Consider the following 18,380-nt stretch of genomic DNA (forward strand, 5'->3'; position numbering starts at 1 on the left):
ACCAAGCCATTAATAAAATATTTATTTTCAGACTACTACTCATACTCTTAGCATTTGAATATGAAATGTTCAACAGCATTCTATTTTTTTTCAATAATGTAATATAAACACATTCTTCAGAATATGAAACAAATTATTATAGTTAGTTAAAACCTAGTAAAGCCTCATAATTAACAGATTAGTAGATATACTACTAATCTATTAACTAAATGCACTTTAAACTTTGTAAGTACTATAGTGTTTTGCATCTTTCATAACAGTTCCTATGTAAGGAAAAATATTTATTTTTTTTTATAATTTATATTAATAAATACACTAGGAATTTTCTTACAGACAACATATTTCCTCCTCCAATAACAATATAAAACCCAAAACATAATGAAAATTCATAAATAATGCAAAATTTGTTTACAATGACAAACACAAAATCGTGGTGTTAAAAAATGTTCAACATTGTATATACCAGGGGTAGCCAAGCTTCTTGATAGTCCGAGCCATTTTTCAAAATTTGAAATTTTTCGCGAGCCGCAATTAAATACATATTAAAAAGATATGCAAAAAATTCCAGAATTATATCCGTAGCAAGAGTGATACAAATTGTTTCTTCCAGAGCACAATGTCAGCTGTCCATTGCAATGACAGTTTACAAATTCAAAATCGGTCTGGAGTCGGTCGATAATGGACGATTACGCCACTATTTATGTTCGTTCATGCAGTTTTCGATGAGTCATATCATTCTTAACTTGGACGGAAATGAAATTTGTTACAACGTTGCACTTAATCTTTCATATTTGTTGTTAGTAATTTAAAAGACATTTTGAAACACATACGGAACAATAATAATTTTTTAAAATATAATAACACAAAAATGAAAAGGGAACTCAGGTACATTTATCGAGAGCCACAAATAATCATTCAAAGAGCCGCATGCGGCTCGCGAGCCACAGGTTGGCCACCCCTGGTATATACTGTATTATGTAAGATTTGATATAAGTATGAATGATGAGATAAAGTCTAAAAGGGCAGAAATGGATGATGAGCAATGCATATGACAAGCAAGTATTCACAGATGAAACCATAAAGGTCAAACATTTTTGTTAAAATATTTATAAAAAATAAGATGGTCAAAGTATATAATACATTAATTATAACACACCTGAATTTTTGCCAAGCATAAAATTATTTTATTTCAAACATTTTTAACCTATTTATTATAGGCCATCCTCAGGCTTATGATTATTGTTTCAAAATAGAACATAACATTTTTCGAATAAGTTTCATTTTTAAATTTAAAGATTTAGAATAATTGTGTATATGAAAAAATAAATAAATAAAGTAGACCTTTATAAAATGGGTTCATATAATATGGATTTGTACATAATGGTGAAAAAATTGCGATCATATTTGTATAAACATGCTAAAAGAGACTCGTATGATACGGTAAAACATCATCGCCGACTTGTGTCGCGACAGGATTGGTCAAATCTAGACCAATAGCGGATATTGCACAAACTGTTGAGTTTAAATAAGCAGCGGACCTACTAAAAACCATTTATTATTTAACGGCCATAAAAATTATATTTATATTAATGATGTCTCCAAAGTTCAGCAAATTTTTTGCAGAAAAATAATTTATCAGGAAACACGCACTCGCTGTTTGATGCGCTGCTCCAAGGCGAAATCAAGCTTAAGCAATGATGTTGTTGAACGGTGCACACTCAGTAAGTAATCCTACAATTTTTTGTTTATAGCATAGTTTATATGGATTATTTCCAAAAACTTATACGTGTTTTGGAAAGGTTGAGTCAAATTAGTCTAGAATTGATTAATTTTATGGAAGAAAACCTTTCAAACAGCTGTAGTCCCTAAACTGCATACATGCTGGGCTGTGACTGGCTCATGTATTTAAGGACTCGTACAACATGAATTTCATAAAACACGGAACGTATCTACCATGTTATTGGGGGTCTACTGTACAATAAATAAATAACAGTAAAAAATAAAATGGCGTAAATAAATAAACACCGTATACAAGGCTAAATATAACTATTACAAGTTTTAAGGGTTACTTCTATAACAAATTTTTAAAAAATCTTTCCATAGTGAACATGTGACATTCTATTAGCCAATCAAAAGCAACAATCTAATGAGGCTGTTACTTAGAAAATATTATCATTCATCTAACTAATGTACAGAACATACAATCTATCTTTGTTTTATTAATGGGGAATTAAGAAATGACTTTATCAAGGGCTGCAGAAAGATTTTAATGTTATTTTTAAGGCCTAAATCTGTTTGTAAGTGAATTCTCTATAAATCCTAGCTTTTTGTCCAATTTCAGTGAAATTTTGTTTTGTTGCTTTTTATGTTACAACAGATAGTATAAACTATTTAATTTGTATAAATATTAACACTTGAATTTCTTGAAATCTCTACTCTTCTCATCAAAAGTATTCCATCATGCTTGATGGGGACTTTCTAGTTTTAATATAATTGGCATAAGAAATAATGAAAAATTAAATCTGAATGACAATAATGTGTATATAAGCTGAAAAAAAAAAGACTGATTAATATGTAACCTTGTGGTATGCCACCAAAAGGTGGAAAATTAATGAAACAATATTTAGTTTGAAAACCTTCATAATGCTCTATTTTTTCCGAGAAGCACACCGGTAACAGGCTCCCCAGTACATTTGTTGTTTACTTTACTCCAGTGTAGTATCACTCTCGTTTGAAACAATATGTCAAATACCTCAAGCTTGACATATTAAATTACAAATTAATCTTATTTTATAGATTAATATTAAGACAGAATTTTACCTTTTATGAAATTCTTATTAAAAAATTAATAAAAAGCAATAAAACAAATAAAAACAAATAAACTTTTAGTAGTATAAAAAGTTTCCAACCATTTTTGCTTATTGACCATTTCAAAAATCAGATTTTATTTGCCACCTCTTACTGTATTGATGAAAAATAAGAATAAATTACAAACAGGATAAATGAAAAATCATATAGAAATTAATAATTTTTTCAAAACATAGCCAAAATTCAGCATTTCACTTTACTAACATATTACAGTAGAACCTCGAAAACTCGGCTCTCGATAACCCGGCACTCCGGATAACTCGGCCACACCCTGGCAAAGCAAAAACATCCTTAGTTAATTAATTTTCATTATAGACAGCTTTATAAAAGTATAAATCTCTCATAAAGTATTTTTCTGAGGTCTGTCTTATCAGATAAATTACTGTACACAGTGTATTCATTAATTTTCATTTTCATGTAGTAAAGGCTCTATGCCTTCATAAAGAACGTACTTTTCCTTTGTTTATGGATATTTGGGCAGTTTATTCTCTGTTATATTCTCAAGTAAACAATACATACAAGCACAGTACAGTATTTTCTGAGGAAACACTCGTACTTATTTTTTTAACCCCATTCCCGATAACCCGGCATTTTCACAAACTCGGCCACCCTTCGGTCCACATTAGGCCGAGTTTTCGAGGTTCTACTGTACTACTATATTTGCTGTAATAAAAATAAATTTGTCCACTGACTCAAAATTGTCTTTAGTAATTTTTTAATTTATGAATTGAGTGACCCATCAGAAGATTCATAGCTACCAATTCAGAAATACCTGGTACTTTAGATCAAATATGCAGATAATTATATATGGCAATGAAGACAACTCCACACATTTGGTATTTGCTAAATGCAGAGCAAACATTTGGCCAATACTAAGTAGTGTATGATTTACTCCTGACTAAATATTCAGTATTTGCCATCTCCAACTTCTTGTCAGTAAACTGTGCTAAACCATATTATTTGGAAATTAGCAAATACTTAATCTGTGGAGCCAGCTTAAGATATACAGGTTAAAATTTAAAAAAAAAATGCTACTTATACAAAGAGGCAGAATATATACAAATATTTAACAGAGAATAACTTGGGAATATTTATTCTAAAAATCATTTAGTGTAAATTTGTAAATATTACACTAATCAAGTTTCTAGTTTAGTTAGATCTCTATTTACAACATTTTTGGATAAAAAGTAAACAAACCGCTATAGAACACAGAAAAGATCTTGAAAAATATTTTTTACTAATGTAGAGATAATACCATGACGGAAAGAGAGTAAGAAATTTTTTTAGGAAAGAATTAAATTCTAATAATCGGCTTAAGAGGCAAAAAAGAAAAAAAAACACATAAGCTGAATTTAAAGTTTTAAATGATATTAAATTAACACTTTGGAAAAAAGCATTGAAATCCAGATCTGAAAAACTGAATAGCATATTACATTATACTGATAAACAAATACAAAAACTAAAGCAAGGATAGAAAATAATTATTAGAAAAAAAAGAATGACTGAAGGAACACAAGCAATCCATTAGAAATAACAGGATTACTAAACTGAAAAAAATCTGAATAAAAAAAATGAATGTTAAAGGAGGTAGAACTAGAGTGACTGGATCTAAAGCAGAGCTGTGGAGTTGAATACACTAAAAATTATGTACTGACTCCAACTTCAATAAATGTAAACTATAAATTTACATTTAAATAGAAATTTAAGTCTAAAAAGTAGCCTAATGATATCTATGACGACGATGAAAATTGTTCATACGTCATTTTCACAGGTTTAACATCAATAATGCATATTAAGCTTTAAGAAAGTATGATTTAAAATTGAAAAAACCTTAAAAATTTTGTGAACCAAAACCACAGCTTTGATTTAAGTGAACAAAACCAAGAAGACCAAAGCTTATTATGAATATATTATGAATTATTAAAAATATGTATTAATTGAGGGAAAAGTAATAAAAAAAATGATAAAATACCAGAGTTTGAAATTAGATGTAAATAACTCCATAAACAAGACTAATAAAAAAAACTTTTATCCTTTAGTCTAGCATTATTCAAAAATGCAGTCCACAATCCAGTAAAAGCATGTGGAAAATAATAAACAAAAAATGCTAATTGCATTTTTTGTATCTAAATATTAGAATACAAAATGACATTACTTGAAAACATTCCAATCTATTATTATAGAAGTCAAATATGTACTATTATATAACAATCATGAACTTGGTAAAATCCTAGTTACAAAAGAAATTATCATAAATGCAGAATATATTTATATATATTCAAGGTGAGCTGCAAAATAAATTACTAAAAACTACCATTCACCAACTATAAAACTTTGGGAAACACTATTCTAGTCTATGTTTTGTTTATTATGACTAATGATGATACATTTTATAATCTTGCTTTCAATATAAATATATAAAGTTCAATTTCATTAAATATTAATAACACAATAACTTTTACTACTATTTATCACAAAACTATAATATAACATGTTTGTTGTTAATAAGAATGAACTAGCCATTAAGGTTAATCTGCTTGATTAATCAAAGCATCTCTAACAGTGGATGAAGTTGATGGAACACTAAGATTTTTGACCCAGTTAACAGGGCATCTTCACATGTATTAAACATAGGCTGATGAGTCTCTGATACATCTGAAGATGCCCCATTAACCGGGTCAAAAACATTTGTGTTCCTTCAACTTCTATTGTTAAAGATGCTTTGATTAAGTATAATTGCTTTCTCTCTCACAGAGTATAAAAGAGAAAGTTTTTAGTTACAAAATATTTCAATGGCATTTCAGGATTATTAAGTAGGCCTATTCGTGAATATTGTACAGTAATATTTTTATAATTAACCTTTGATATAAACTAAAAATAATTTTAAAATATTAGGCAATAAAAATTATTTTAAGCAATTATATATAAAGAGTTACTTCAAGACTTAATACTGTAGTATTAGATATAAAATTAAAACTTCTATTATCTCTAAGAGGACATATCCAGTATCAGAATTAATTAGAGATTACTACATACCAGATGACAGAAATAGTTTACTTATTCCTCATAATTTTATAAAAGTAGAAAGATAAATTAATTTATTGCTATTATAAGTATTAAAGTTTCCTCAGAAATGCCTCTCACTTAAATAAAATCTTCAATTAAAGACCAGAAAATAAAAATATGTTATCGTCAATGAATTAATCATGACAGCATATTAGTAACTGGACTTTTTAGTTAATTTCTGTAATTTTATAAAAGGTACACTCAAATAACAAATACCATTAAACAGATTTTAAATTATACTTTTTTGCATTGGTAAGATTCGAGGAGTCAAGATGAATCATTTAATGAACACAAATTTAAAACTGTTGGTATATATAGCCATCAAAATGCCAATTCTTCAGCTAAAAATATATTCAATCTAAGAATAGAGACAATCAATCAAGCTTGAATAAAAGTATAAAACATTGTTCAACATATCAAATATATTGTAAATCAGAAAATGAATATATATTCATCATGAACAGCATGGTAAAAAGTTTATATTACAATCATAAGAATTACATACACTATACATAGAACTTTAATTAAATATAATTAATAAAAACATCTACTTATTATAATGTCCCAAAATTACAGTATTATTGTTTTGATAATTAAATTCCTCGTCTAAAAGTAAACAGTGTAATAAATTTTCTCCGTGTATTGAAAGAAGCTGCTAAATTTAAGACACTAAATTCATTTAGAAACAATTTTGAATCATTTTGATCCAGCACCAGCACACAAATAGATAAAAAAATTACACAATTGGCAATCGGAATAATTTACTTATACCTGAATGAAGTATCTTTACCTAACACTCTCCTACAAGTCTGACTGCTAAAAAGATTGAAACTGTAGCCATGTTTGATTCAGCCAGAAAGAATATACTTTATCATCAATTTGACATCACTTCAGTTTTAAAACAAACAAGTTTAAAATTGACATGAAATTGATATAAAAGTGTCAAATAAATTAACAAGTGTCGTGTTAACAGCCAGAGAAATAAATTTTTAAAGAACAGAATTATTTATAAAGGGGTGTGAATAAGCCAAAAAAGAATGCAAAATTTTGATGCCTGGAGATCATTTTATAATAATCCAAACAAGAACTTTCAACTAAGGCCCAAAATACATAATGTCATACAAATAGTACTTTACAAACACGAAGGCACAGCATAAATTATCTCATATTCCAGAAGTTATATCGTACACGGTCAAAGAAAGCCCGGCCATTACATCATTTTCAATACTTAAAAATCTCAGAAGATACGTCATTGCTCGAGCCTACATACCAATTTACAACAACAAAATTTAAAATCTCGAACAGACCCCAAGCAGGCTCATCAAAGAAGCCAAAAGCACCCGTCAAAAGAAAGACGGGACCGAAAAGTACTCAAACGTGTGGTTTTTTCTCGATTTGAACAGAATCGTTACAGAATTTCAAGCACCATTAATTGCAATTTATTCCCGTATCGAATGCAGTTCAACTTTTAGCATTACAGATGGCAATACAAATTTACATCGTTAGAAGGATAGCAACACGAAGCTTACAATCCGTAAAAAATCGACTAAACGGAGATATCCGAGTTTCAATCGAATTACATACGATCAATCTAGAATTTCAACCACGGAACAACAACTCGGTTAGAATGGAGTCGGACTCGAGCATCACAGTCAGTACACCGAATTGGCCATCGTTAGCACAGATTAAACTCTACAGGCTCCATTTAACCGGCCAGTAAACTTAGTTTAGTTTCTTTTCACACGAACCGGTCCAATTACACCTCAGAATCTCGCCGGAGCATAAACCACACCCAGAGAGCAAAAAAAGCCAAGTCGGAGGAACCCAAAGCTCTAAGCGGGTTCGTCCCACGTAGACCACAGAGAGTCGGCAGCATACCGGCGGGCGGTAAAAAGCCATCATCCGGCCACAGGTCACGCATACCGGTACAGGACGGTTCCATCGACTTTTCTGCCGGTTCACAATCACGGAAGGCAGCAAATGCCTCATTCAAAGTTCACATCTCACCCTCTATACACGAATCCGAATGGCTGGATCTGTCGTGGCAACGTCTACTCGAGCACCATCCCCATCAAGCCAGCACGAAGAAGGCACAAGACACCAATACATACAATTACAAAAGGTAATGGGACGGAGGCAGCGACGTCCATTAATTGATAAAAGGTGTAAGAATGGCGATCGAGACGTCGGTAATAAGAACTGGAAGCAAATAACGTAAAGAAGTTGGAAGTGATCGATTAGGCAGTTTGTTTACGAAAAGCGTCAGGTGTAGATGTTGCGCCCAACATTACGGCGTCGAAAAGGGGCCGAGAGGCTTATATAACGTCTTGTTTACCGAATCGAGGCCTGGTAGGGCCTTATAACGTCATAGTGGAAGCCGGAGCATCGACGGCGCTCGTGCCTTTAACGTGTAATGGCATTAGGCTTAGCTAATCAAAGAACAAAGGAAAGTTTAAAAACTCACATCTGGATCTTTCCCTTTGTTTTTGAAGTGTTGTAATCTCGTTTTAGGTATACCTTCCGTCGCCATATTAACCGACACCAACGATGATTCTTCCTTTTTCTCAACGTATTTGGACGAAACTGATTCACACCAAACGCAATCAAATCCTCTCGCTAACTCCGCGTCTTTCAAAACGCCGGTCCGGACTACAGATGACGTTATCGTTTGGCCCGAAAAATAAAGTGCCAAACCGTTAAATAATTATTCCAAATTATTAAAATCGCAATAATTTTTATTATTATTTTATCACCCGTTATATTCTTTGGTCGTTCGCAATGGTATTTTTATAATAAGTTCCGGCAGGTTCGCATCTCGATATCCACCCCCGTGGAATTTTCTCTACTTTTTATTTACTCCGCAATAATCGCGATTATTAATCTCTTATCGTCTGGCGTATACGAAAATATTTTACTTCGAGGTTCCAAATTTGTTTTTTATTATGGGTGCATTTCGAAATTTCACCGTCGAGTACTGGTTTATTGCGCATGCTCTTTCTTCCAATAAATAAAACAAAATGGCCGATTAAATTCCAAATTCGTGTATTAATTTAATTGTTTATAAATAAACATTTGTTTTACTGAAATATTCGTGTTCAATTGATGGGAATCGTTAATGGCCGATGCTTCCCTTATAACGATATGGCGGATTATTTTGCGCTATTTGCCATTACGATTACGTCTCACTGACTTGAAAATTTATTCGTATCAATGAATACGAATTAAATACATAAAATGATTTAGTTTACCCTTTCGGAACATTTACGAAACGGTCTTCATTATTTTATGTGCGATTTGTTTCGTTGCTAAATAACGATGGCAATCGTTATCGCAATGATTTTAAGCCCTCAGATTCTTCAACAAACAATCGTAATTCTGTCATTTGTATATTATAGATATAGAATGTGATTCTAAATTAATTAATTTTGAAGCAATGAATAGTTGCGCAAGAATTTAGTGTATAAATCTGAGGAATCCGGGTTTGAATCTCATCCGAATGCAAATTTTTTAGATTTATCACCTTTGTTTTTTAATCTTTCTTTTTTTGGCTTATCGCCTTATTATCGTTTTTTTCAATCAGCTTTCTATTCTAATTATGGCACATTCGTTTAATTTATTTAAATATCGTTATTCTTTGTTTAAAATTTTGGCACATAGAGTTTTCCAAACATTAATAAATTAATCTTAATTGTAAAAAAATTTTTGAGAAGACACATTCAAGAAGACGGGAGTTTATAATTCAACTGTCCAGTGTACCATCGCCTCCCGACACCTATAATAACCTGATGGGGTATCTGGATAAATGCTGCCAGCTATTATGCTGATAATTACGAAGACATAAAGAGAATCATTTCAAGCGTTAACCCGAATGATGCAGTGAGCAAAGATTTTCTCTGAGTTAGGTTTTCTTTTTCGTTTTTCTTTTTTTGAGCTTTTTTTCATAGAAGTTTAGCTCCTACATTGGAGTTGGGTTTGATTTGGCCTCCTTTTATGGTTGAAGGGTTTAATCCTTTTCATGTTTTAGAGAAAGAGCTTTTGCGCATGAATTAGCTTACATCAAAGCAAATTTTGAATTTCTTGAAATTGCTATAGTAATATTGGAAGAAAGGATGCCATTGTTTAGCGGCAAACTGCGGCCTAGGAATAGAAAATTCCAAACGTTTGTTTAACTCAGGGGTCACCAAACTTTTTGCATACCGGGCCAGATAACAGAGAATGAAGAGCGCGGGCCGCATAACCATTTTGTTCAATATAGTATACTGAATACACAAAAAATAAGAAAACCAACATATTTATTTACCAATACACAGCAAGATCTTAATCTATTTTTAGAAACTTCATTGCAAGTACTTGCAAAAAAAGCGCTGTGATATCCAATGTCGCAAAAAGTCGCCGAATTTTTCATTTCACTGATTTTCCTAAAAAATTTATTACTGTCAAATGCAAAAATCAGATGGGACCAATTTTAGCATTTTTACTTACTCTTATTTTTATTTTTTCTACATAGTATGTTCATCTACAATCTATGATGTTTTCATATAAATAATTATATTTTAGCTCATTCGTGGCACAGTGCCGCGGCCGGCCGGATGAACTGACCTCGGGGGCCAGATCTGGTTTATGGCGACCCCTGATCTAACTCATTAAAATGACAGCCAGATGGCGGAGCGTTAAGGTGGCAGTCTACTGTTCTAGAGATCCGGAATCGAATCCGGACTGGTCAAAAAACCCCAGGAATCTTTCGGGGTTGTCAATCCGAATTTGTTGAGCCACATTCCTCACCACTCCGCCGCTCCATTGAAAGCCTAGACGAATCCATAATGTGTTTTCTAAAAAGAGATCTTCTTAGTACTCAAAGAGCGAAAGAAGTTGAAAAAGATTTCATCAAAATAATTGGAAATGCTATGTTAGTGTTTTTTTATTATTATTATTATTTCAGACCGCATTGAGAGTGGTCCACTACCGACATCGATATGCAGATGTAACTGCGGGTCAAAACTTTTGAAAGACGAAAAAGAAAAGTTGCCTTCAACTTTCAACAGACACGCAATTCGCCTACAAGATGTGTTATTGATAGAATACCTGAAACATACCTTGCCAAAATATCACATATTGCAGTAAAAATCTGATGATGTAAATTCAGTTTCTAATGTTAAATTAAAACAGAAAAGAATTTACATCACCAGAAAGCAGAAGTTTTCCGTACAGAACTGCCTCAATTTTGCAGAGAGTGCAGATAAAGTACCAAAAAAATAAAAAAAAATTCAAATTATTAATTTAATGTTCATAAAATACTGTTTAACAATGGCCGAATCATTGCATATCCGATACGAAGTCTACACATTGAATTTAAAGTAAATTTTAACATAAGAATTTGTTAAAAGTAGATATTGCTACTTGGAAACGTGACAAGTACGTCCAGGGAAAGTAGAATTTTATAAAAGAAAATAGAAGTATTTAAGATTTTTCAACTTGCGTAAGTCTAGAAAAATAGTAAAAGTTACTTTTCGCGTATTATAACAATTTGTATTTTGATATTAACCGTTCGGCATCCGACCATCTCAGAGATTCATAATAAATTTTTGGAAAATGGGAGCTCTAGAGCCCTAAACATGATTAACACTTAGTACTCTTATAATTTGGTTTATCGTGCTTTTTGCAGTTAAGACTTGAGACTTTTTAGTTTAATTCTAGAATTAACACTTAATTTTGTTCTAGAATATTAGCTACGAGTCTAACATTTTGCATTCACTTTGATTATCATTTGATTAACGAAAAGTGGCATTAATAGATGATTTTGTAAAGAATTAAATTACGCAGGTGAACTGATCACCTCTATAAATACGCCGTTAAGCAATAATTTAGTGGTCATCATTTCCATTGTTTTCAAAAAGTCTAGGAAATTTATAAAATATTGATTTATGATACCAATTTTACAGTTAAAATCTCTATTTTCTTCGAAATACTGTATTGTATTTATCTTATTATACAACTATAATAAGATCAGATAAGAGGCATTTTCTGTTTGCTTCAATGATTTTTTGTGTGGCAATATCTAAACGTCCATTAAAAACCGCTATATCGCAATTAGAAATGAAGCTACTACAGTAAAGTAATAATAGAGAAAAACTAAAGATCTAGAAATTTGACAGTTTATCTCTCGTTCAAGCAGAACATACAATTTCGAATTCAATATAAATAATAAAAAAAATTACTCTCGAAAATTAGAATAACGTAAATCTTTCTTCCAATCATAACTATTAATACTTAATCGAATTCGTAAACTTATTCGTGATTGGCATTCCTATGCACGTGATTGTGGTCAGTTCTAGAACTGTTTTGTAAGAGTTGTTTATTCTGGAATATTAAAATTAATTAGTCAAAAATTTTCACATGAAAATTTTCGATCTGTATATTTTAATTAATGAAATTGCTGCATAATGTAAGAGTCTTATAGGAAAAAAAATGGTTGCATACAGCATTAGGTTCAGTCCATATTGTATTGCAAATGGGGTTAAAGTACAATACATTCTAACTATATTTTCGTAAATTTTTATGAGCTTATATTGTTTTAATTTTTATAATTTTATTTTATTTTATAATTAAATATCTATTAACTTTTCGTGTTTTTTTTAGTTAGTTCGAATCCCATTTTCCTGTTATCTTCGAGGATTATAAAGTATATTAAAGTATATCGAGTATATTAAAAATACTGTGTTTGGTTAGCACAATGTTGCTGTTGAGAACGTATCATACAGGAACACTTTAAGAGGAAAAAGGTTGCTTTATTGACTTGGACGAATATGCATTTCGGGCTTAATGCCCCTCTTCAGTCCTATTATTATTACATAATTATCAAATTGGTTACAGCAGGGGTGGCCAACCTTTTGCATACCATGCGCCAATTTTTTGATAGACGAGTTCAGATGCGCAGTGGCGTACCGTGGGTGTTAGCCGCCCGGGGCGGAGAAAAATTTCGGCCACCCTTTAATCAGGTATTTCAATTTAAAAGATCAAAATTCAGTTGTGTGAAAAAAAAATTAATAAAAAATGCGGTGGTGGTGTAGTTACCCGTACAAAATAGTCCCGTTTGACATTAGTGGCATACACGATTGCGAATGTATCGTGAATCGTAGAAGCAAAAAAAAAAAAAAAAAAAAAAAAAAAAAAAAAAAAAAAAAAAAAAAAAAAAAAAAAAAAAAAAAAAAAAAAAAAAAAAAAAAAAAAAAAAAAAAAAAAAAAAAAAAAAAAAAAAAAAAAAAAAAAAAAAAAAAAAAAAAAAAAAAAAAAAAAAAAAAAAAAAAAAAAAAAAAAAAAAAAAAAAAAAAAAAAAAAAAAAAAAAAAAAAAAAAAAAAAAAAAAAAAAAAAAAAAAAAAAAAAAAAAAAAAAAAAAAAAAAAAAAAAAAAAAAAAAAAAAAAAAAAAAAAAAAAAAAAAAAAAAAAAAAAAAAAAAAAAAAAAAAAAAAAAAAAAAAAAAAAAAAAAAAAAAAAAAAAAAAAAAAAAAAAAAAAAAAAAAAAAAAAAAAAAAAAAAAAAAAAAAAAAAAAAAAAAAAAAAAAAAAAAAAAAAAAAAAAAAAAAAAAAAAAAAAAAAAAAAAAAAAAAAAAAAAAAAAAAAAAAAAAAAAAAAAAAAAAAAAAAAAAAAAAAAAAAAAAAAAAAAAAAAAAAAAAAAAAAAAAAAAAAAAAAAAAAAAAAAAAAAAAAAAAAAAAAAAAAAAAAAAAAAAAAAAAAAAAAAAAAAAAAAAAAAAAAAAAAAAAAAAAAAAAAAAAAAAAAAAAAAAAAAAAAAAAAAAAAAAAAAAAAAAAAAAAAAAAAAAAAAAAAAAAAAAAAAAAAAAAAAAAAAAAAAAAAAAAAAAAAAAAAAAAAAAAAAAAAAAAAAAAAAAAAAAAAAAAAAAAAAAAAAAAAAAAAAAAAAAAAAAAAAAAAAAAAAAAAAAAAAAAAAAAAAAAAAAAAAAAAAAAAAAAAAAAAAAAAAAAAAAAAAAAAAAAAAAAAAAAAAAAAAAAAAAAAAAAAAAAAAAAAAAAAAAAAAAAAAAAAAAAAAAAAAAAAAAAAAAAAAAAAAAAAAAAAAAAAAAAAAAAAAAAAAAAAAAAAAAAAAAAAAAAAAAAAAAAAAAAAAAAAAAAAAAAAAAAAAAAAAAAAAAAAAAAAAAAAAAAAAAAAAAAAAAAAAAAAAAAAAAAAAAAAAAAAAAAAAAAAAAAAAAAAAAAAAAAAAAAAAAAAAAAAAAAAAAAAAAAAAAAAAAAAAAAAAAAAAAAAAAAAAAAAAAAAAAAAAAAAAAAAAAAAAAAAAAAAAAAAAAAAAAAAAAAAAAAAAAAAAAAAAAAAAAAAAAAAAAAAAAAAAAAAAAAAAAAAAAAAAAAAAAAAAAAAAAAAAAAAAAAAAAAAAAAAAAAAAAAAAAAAAAAAAAAAAAAAAAAAAAAAAAAAAAAAAAAAAAAAAAAAAAAAAAAAAAAAAAAAAAAAAAAAAAAAAAAAAAAAAAAAAAAAAAAAAAAAAAAAAAAAAAAAAAAAAAAAAAAAAAAAAAAAAAAAAAAAAAAAAAAAAAAAAAAAAAAAAAAAAAAAAAAAAAAAAAAAAAAAAAAAAAAAAAAAAAAAAAAAAAAAAAAAAAAAAAAAAAAAAAAAAAAAAAAAAAAAAAAAAAAAAAAAAAAAAAAAAAAAAAAAAAAAAAAAAAAAAAAAAAAAAAAAAAAAAAAAAAAAAAAAAAAAAAAAAAAAAAAAAAAAAAAAAAAAAAAAAAAAAAAAAAAAAAAAAAAAAAAAAAAAAAAAAAAAAAAAAAAAAAAAAAAAAAAAAAAAAAAAAAAAAAAAAAAAAAAAAAAAAAAAAAAAAAAAAAAAAAAAAAAAAAAAAAAAAAAAAAAAAAAAAAAAAAAAAAAAAAAAAAAAAAAAAAAAAAAAAAAAAAAAAAAAAAAAAAAAAAAAAAAAAAAAAAAAAAAAAAAAAAAAAAAAAAAAAAAAAAAAAAAAAAAAAAAAAAAAAAAAAAAAAAAAAAAAAAAAAAAAAAAAAAAAAAAAAAAAAAAAAAAAAAAAAAAAAAAAAAAAAAAAAAAAAAAAAAAAAAAAAAAAAAAAAAAAAAAAAAAAAAAAAAAAAAAAAAAAAAAAAAAAAAAAAAAAAAAAAAAAAAAAAAAAAAAAAAAAAAAAAAAAAAAAAAAAAAAAAAAAAAAAAAAAAAAAAAAAAAAAAAAAAAAAAAAAAAAAAAAAAAAAAAAAAAAAAAAAAAAAAAAAAAAAAAAAAAAAAAAAAAAAAAAAAAAAAAAAAAAAAAAAAAAAAAAAAAAAAAAAAAAAAAAAAAAAAAAAAAAAAAAAAAAAAAAAAAAAAAAAAAAAAAAAAAAAAAAAAAAAAAAAAAAAAAAAAAAAAAAAAAAAAAAAAAAAAAAAAAAAAAAAAAAAAAAAAAAAAAAAAAAAAAAAAAAAAAAAAAAAAAAAAAAAAAAAAAAAAAAAAAANTTTTTATTTTAACACACATTATACTATCCTCAGGTGCATGTATATTGATCTGATAGCACTATTTGCTCATTCCTCCTCCCGTGTTTAAATATGTGTATATATATCTTATGTGTAATACCAGCTTAATGGTCACTATCTCAGGTAATTGTATTTTATCATATAAATCACTGTACGCGTATACTAATTTTTTAAATGAATTCTGTAAATTTTGATACCTGTAACCAATTTGATAATTATGTAATAATAATAGGACTGAAGAGGGGCATTAAGCCCGAAATGCATATCCGTCCAAGTCAATAAAGCAACCTTTTTCCTCTTAAAGTGTTCCTGTATGATACGTTCTCAACAGCAACATTGTGCTAACCAAACACATATAATAGAGAACAACAAGCAACCTTGATTAAAAATACTATTTATATAATTTTATTTCCGGAATTAAAATAATAAAGTAATTACATTTAATTAAAACATTAAAATTAAATATTATATTTAAAATTATTAAGCGCTCGTTGAGAATTTTGAACTAGGGCGACATCTTTAGAGCGACGAACAAGTTATAAAACACGTGATGTAATATGATCAGTAAATCACGTGATAACTTTCCACGTGATACATATTATGGTTAGGAGATGTTAATTATTTTATCAAATTTATTGTGTATTCCATTGAATAACCTTCAAATAAATTTTAGTTTGAACGAATTTATAGTTAATTAAAAATTGATGGGTAAAAAAAATATTAAATTATAAAATACCAGCAAGCGATTGGCTAAAGTCAAACTCACGTGCTGTTTCGAGGTAAAGTTTTGTTTATGAAATATTGCGATGTGGAGTTGGTCTGTTCGTTATCATGAAAGGAAATAATTACATGTCAGAACATTATTATTTTTTAAATTAATGGCGATATTTTCGTATTGGATCGTTTTTATAAGCAGTTACGTCGGTTTTTCTACAGTTGGAGCCAGAGATTACTCAAAATCTGTGGCCAATGTCTTTGGTAAGTTTCAGTTTCTGTACTTGGCATTTGGACTTCGGAGTTGAACTTAACGTTGTTAGACAATAATTAAAATTTAACAGACAGAGATATTTAAAACTCAAATAATTTTTATTTAATCTTAAGAATTTATACATAAATCAATTTAAAGTATTTCTGTAGTTCTAATGTGTTTCATGACTCCTTATTTTTATACTGTATTATCATGTTTATATGCTAAGCATAAATAAATGATAAATGTTTGTTTAAATCCACTAAAAAAAAAAATAGAAATAGAAATCTTTGTATATTCAAATATGATTCTTTTCACTCAGTTTGAAGAATATATATCAAAATACATATACATATACTTTTTCATTAAATAACATAAATTCATACCATGTAAATTAGTTTATTGAAGTGAATAAAATTACCAATGGATTTATATTACTGTAAGATGAGTCAGATATAGTTGTAATAATGGGAAATGTCTGCTTGATTGTTTATGATTATTTATCTTATTCAGTTGAGAATATATTTGTTAATTAAAATTCTTTATCTTAAAATTTATGATTTGTATTTTGAATATAAGTACACATATGAATGATAAGATGAATCGTCGTAAAATTATCCTCATTGTAAAATTATCAAATCATTATTTTTGGCACTAATAATTCAGCTATATTTATTTTTAATACATATAGACTATCTTTCATTAGATATAGATTAAGTAAAATTTATTCCTGTTAATTTATAACTAAAAAGAGAGAGTTTCTGTAGTGTAATTAGAGCCACTCTTTAAGACTGCTGGACTTTTATTATTGTTATATTTTACATTAATCAATTTAATTTTTAATATCTTACATAATTTTCTAGCTGTAACTAATAAATATCAGTTAATATTTAATTATTTTTCATAGTATGACAGAATACACAATATACATGGTATTTGCACAATATGTGATAACATGCAGTGTAAAATAACACAGAATACAAAAGTAAATGAAACAAATTTTGTGTTAATTCTTAAATACTAACATAAAAATTTGTCAATATAGCTTGAAAGAATATTTAATATTCACAAATGTACAATGGTCAAAGCTTTTATAATTCTTCAAAACGGTCTATGCATATCTTTTTGGTGTACTGTAGACAAATGATCTGGAGTTTGTCAAAAATATATGCTTTTTATACAGGAAACATGTTTGTACTGTTTTTCTCTTCTACTTTTGTTTCTTTTGATGATTCTTCATCTATTTCCATATCACTGTTCATTTTCCATATAATAGTCATTATTACAGTCATCTACATCACTTTTTTCATTAGATATATCATTACACCACTGTCTTCAAATTCCTTATTACCATAGTATACATTACTGGACATTCCAACCACTACATCCGTCTTATTATAATACCTTATTTCACCAGTTATTGGAACACTAACAAGAGACAGATAGTCTGAGACCACAAAATAAAAAAGTATGAAAAATAACAACACTTATTTAACTTAAACTTGTATGAATTTGCACGTGAAATAAAGCAACAAATGAAACTTCACGACTTTATTGCAAAAGAACAAGAATTTCAGAAAAGTCAGGACCTTCATCACAAAAAATGAACTTTACATTTCTGTGTGCATGTGTTTGTTTTATTTAACATATATTATTATACAAATTAATTTAATATAAAAATAACTTAAAATTAAAGTAAAATTTGTTTACATTTGATTGCGTGTTTCCTTATCCCTATTTACTCTATGTTAAAATGACCTCGTTTAACACTGTTTCACTTAGCACTTTGTTGTCTAGGAACGCATCCCGCGCGTTAAGTGGAGTCTTACTGTACTAACATATTAGATTATTGTTGGATATTTTGGAATAATTCAAAGTATCCAACATTCTGGACTATTGGTTTTCGACATTCGGAATTATTGGGTGCTGTACTGCCATACTTCTACTGTATTTTCAAATTCAGCATCTATATGATGACTACAGATATAACCATAGATTAATTTATTTTAAAAAATT

The 18,380-nt window shown here is 26.7% G+C and overlaps 2 protein-coding genes across 2 annotated transcripts in view; one reads left to right on the forward strand and one right to left on the reverse strand.

The window, feature by feature from the left end:
- LOC111634459 (importin subunit alpha-3-like) overlaps window positions 1-8,691 on the reverse strand; it is a 56,157-nt gene extending 47,466 nt beyond the window's left edge. The window contains exon 1 of the mRNA XM_023379228.1: window positions 8,399-8,691. Within this exon, the coding sequence (XP_023234996.1) occupies window positions 8,399-8,464 (66 nt within the window). The 5' untranslated portion in view covers window positions 8,465-8,691. The remainder of the gene's footprint in view (window positions 1-8,398) is intronic.
- Window positions 8,692-16,010: 7,319 nt separating this feature from the next.
- LOC111634446 (transmembrane protein 130-like) overlaps window positions 16,011-18,380 on the forward strand; it is a 30,800-nt gene continuing 28,430 nt past the window's right edge. Inside the window, exon 1 of the mRNA XM_023379215.1 lies at window positions 16,011-16,375. Coding sequence (XP_023234983.1) covers window positions 16,276-16,375 — 100 coding nt within the window. The 5' untranslated portion in view covers window positions 16,011-16,275. The remainder of the gene's footprint in view (window positions 16,376-18,380) is intronic.

The sequence above is a fragment of the Centruroides sculpturatus genome, unplaced genomic scaffold (genome assembly GCF_000671375.1).
Source record: "Centruroides sculpturatus isolate CEXI.00-Female unplaced genomic scaffold, Cexi_2.0 scaffold781, whole genome shotgun sequence".
In the NCBI taxonomy this organism is placed as follows: Eukaryota; Metazoa; Arthropoda; class Arachnida; order Scorpiones; family Buthidae; genus Centruroides; species Centruroides sculpturatus.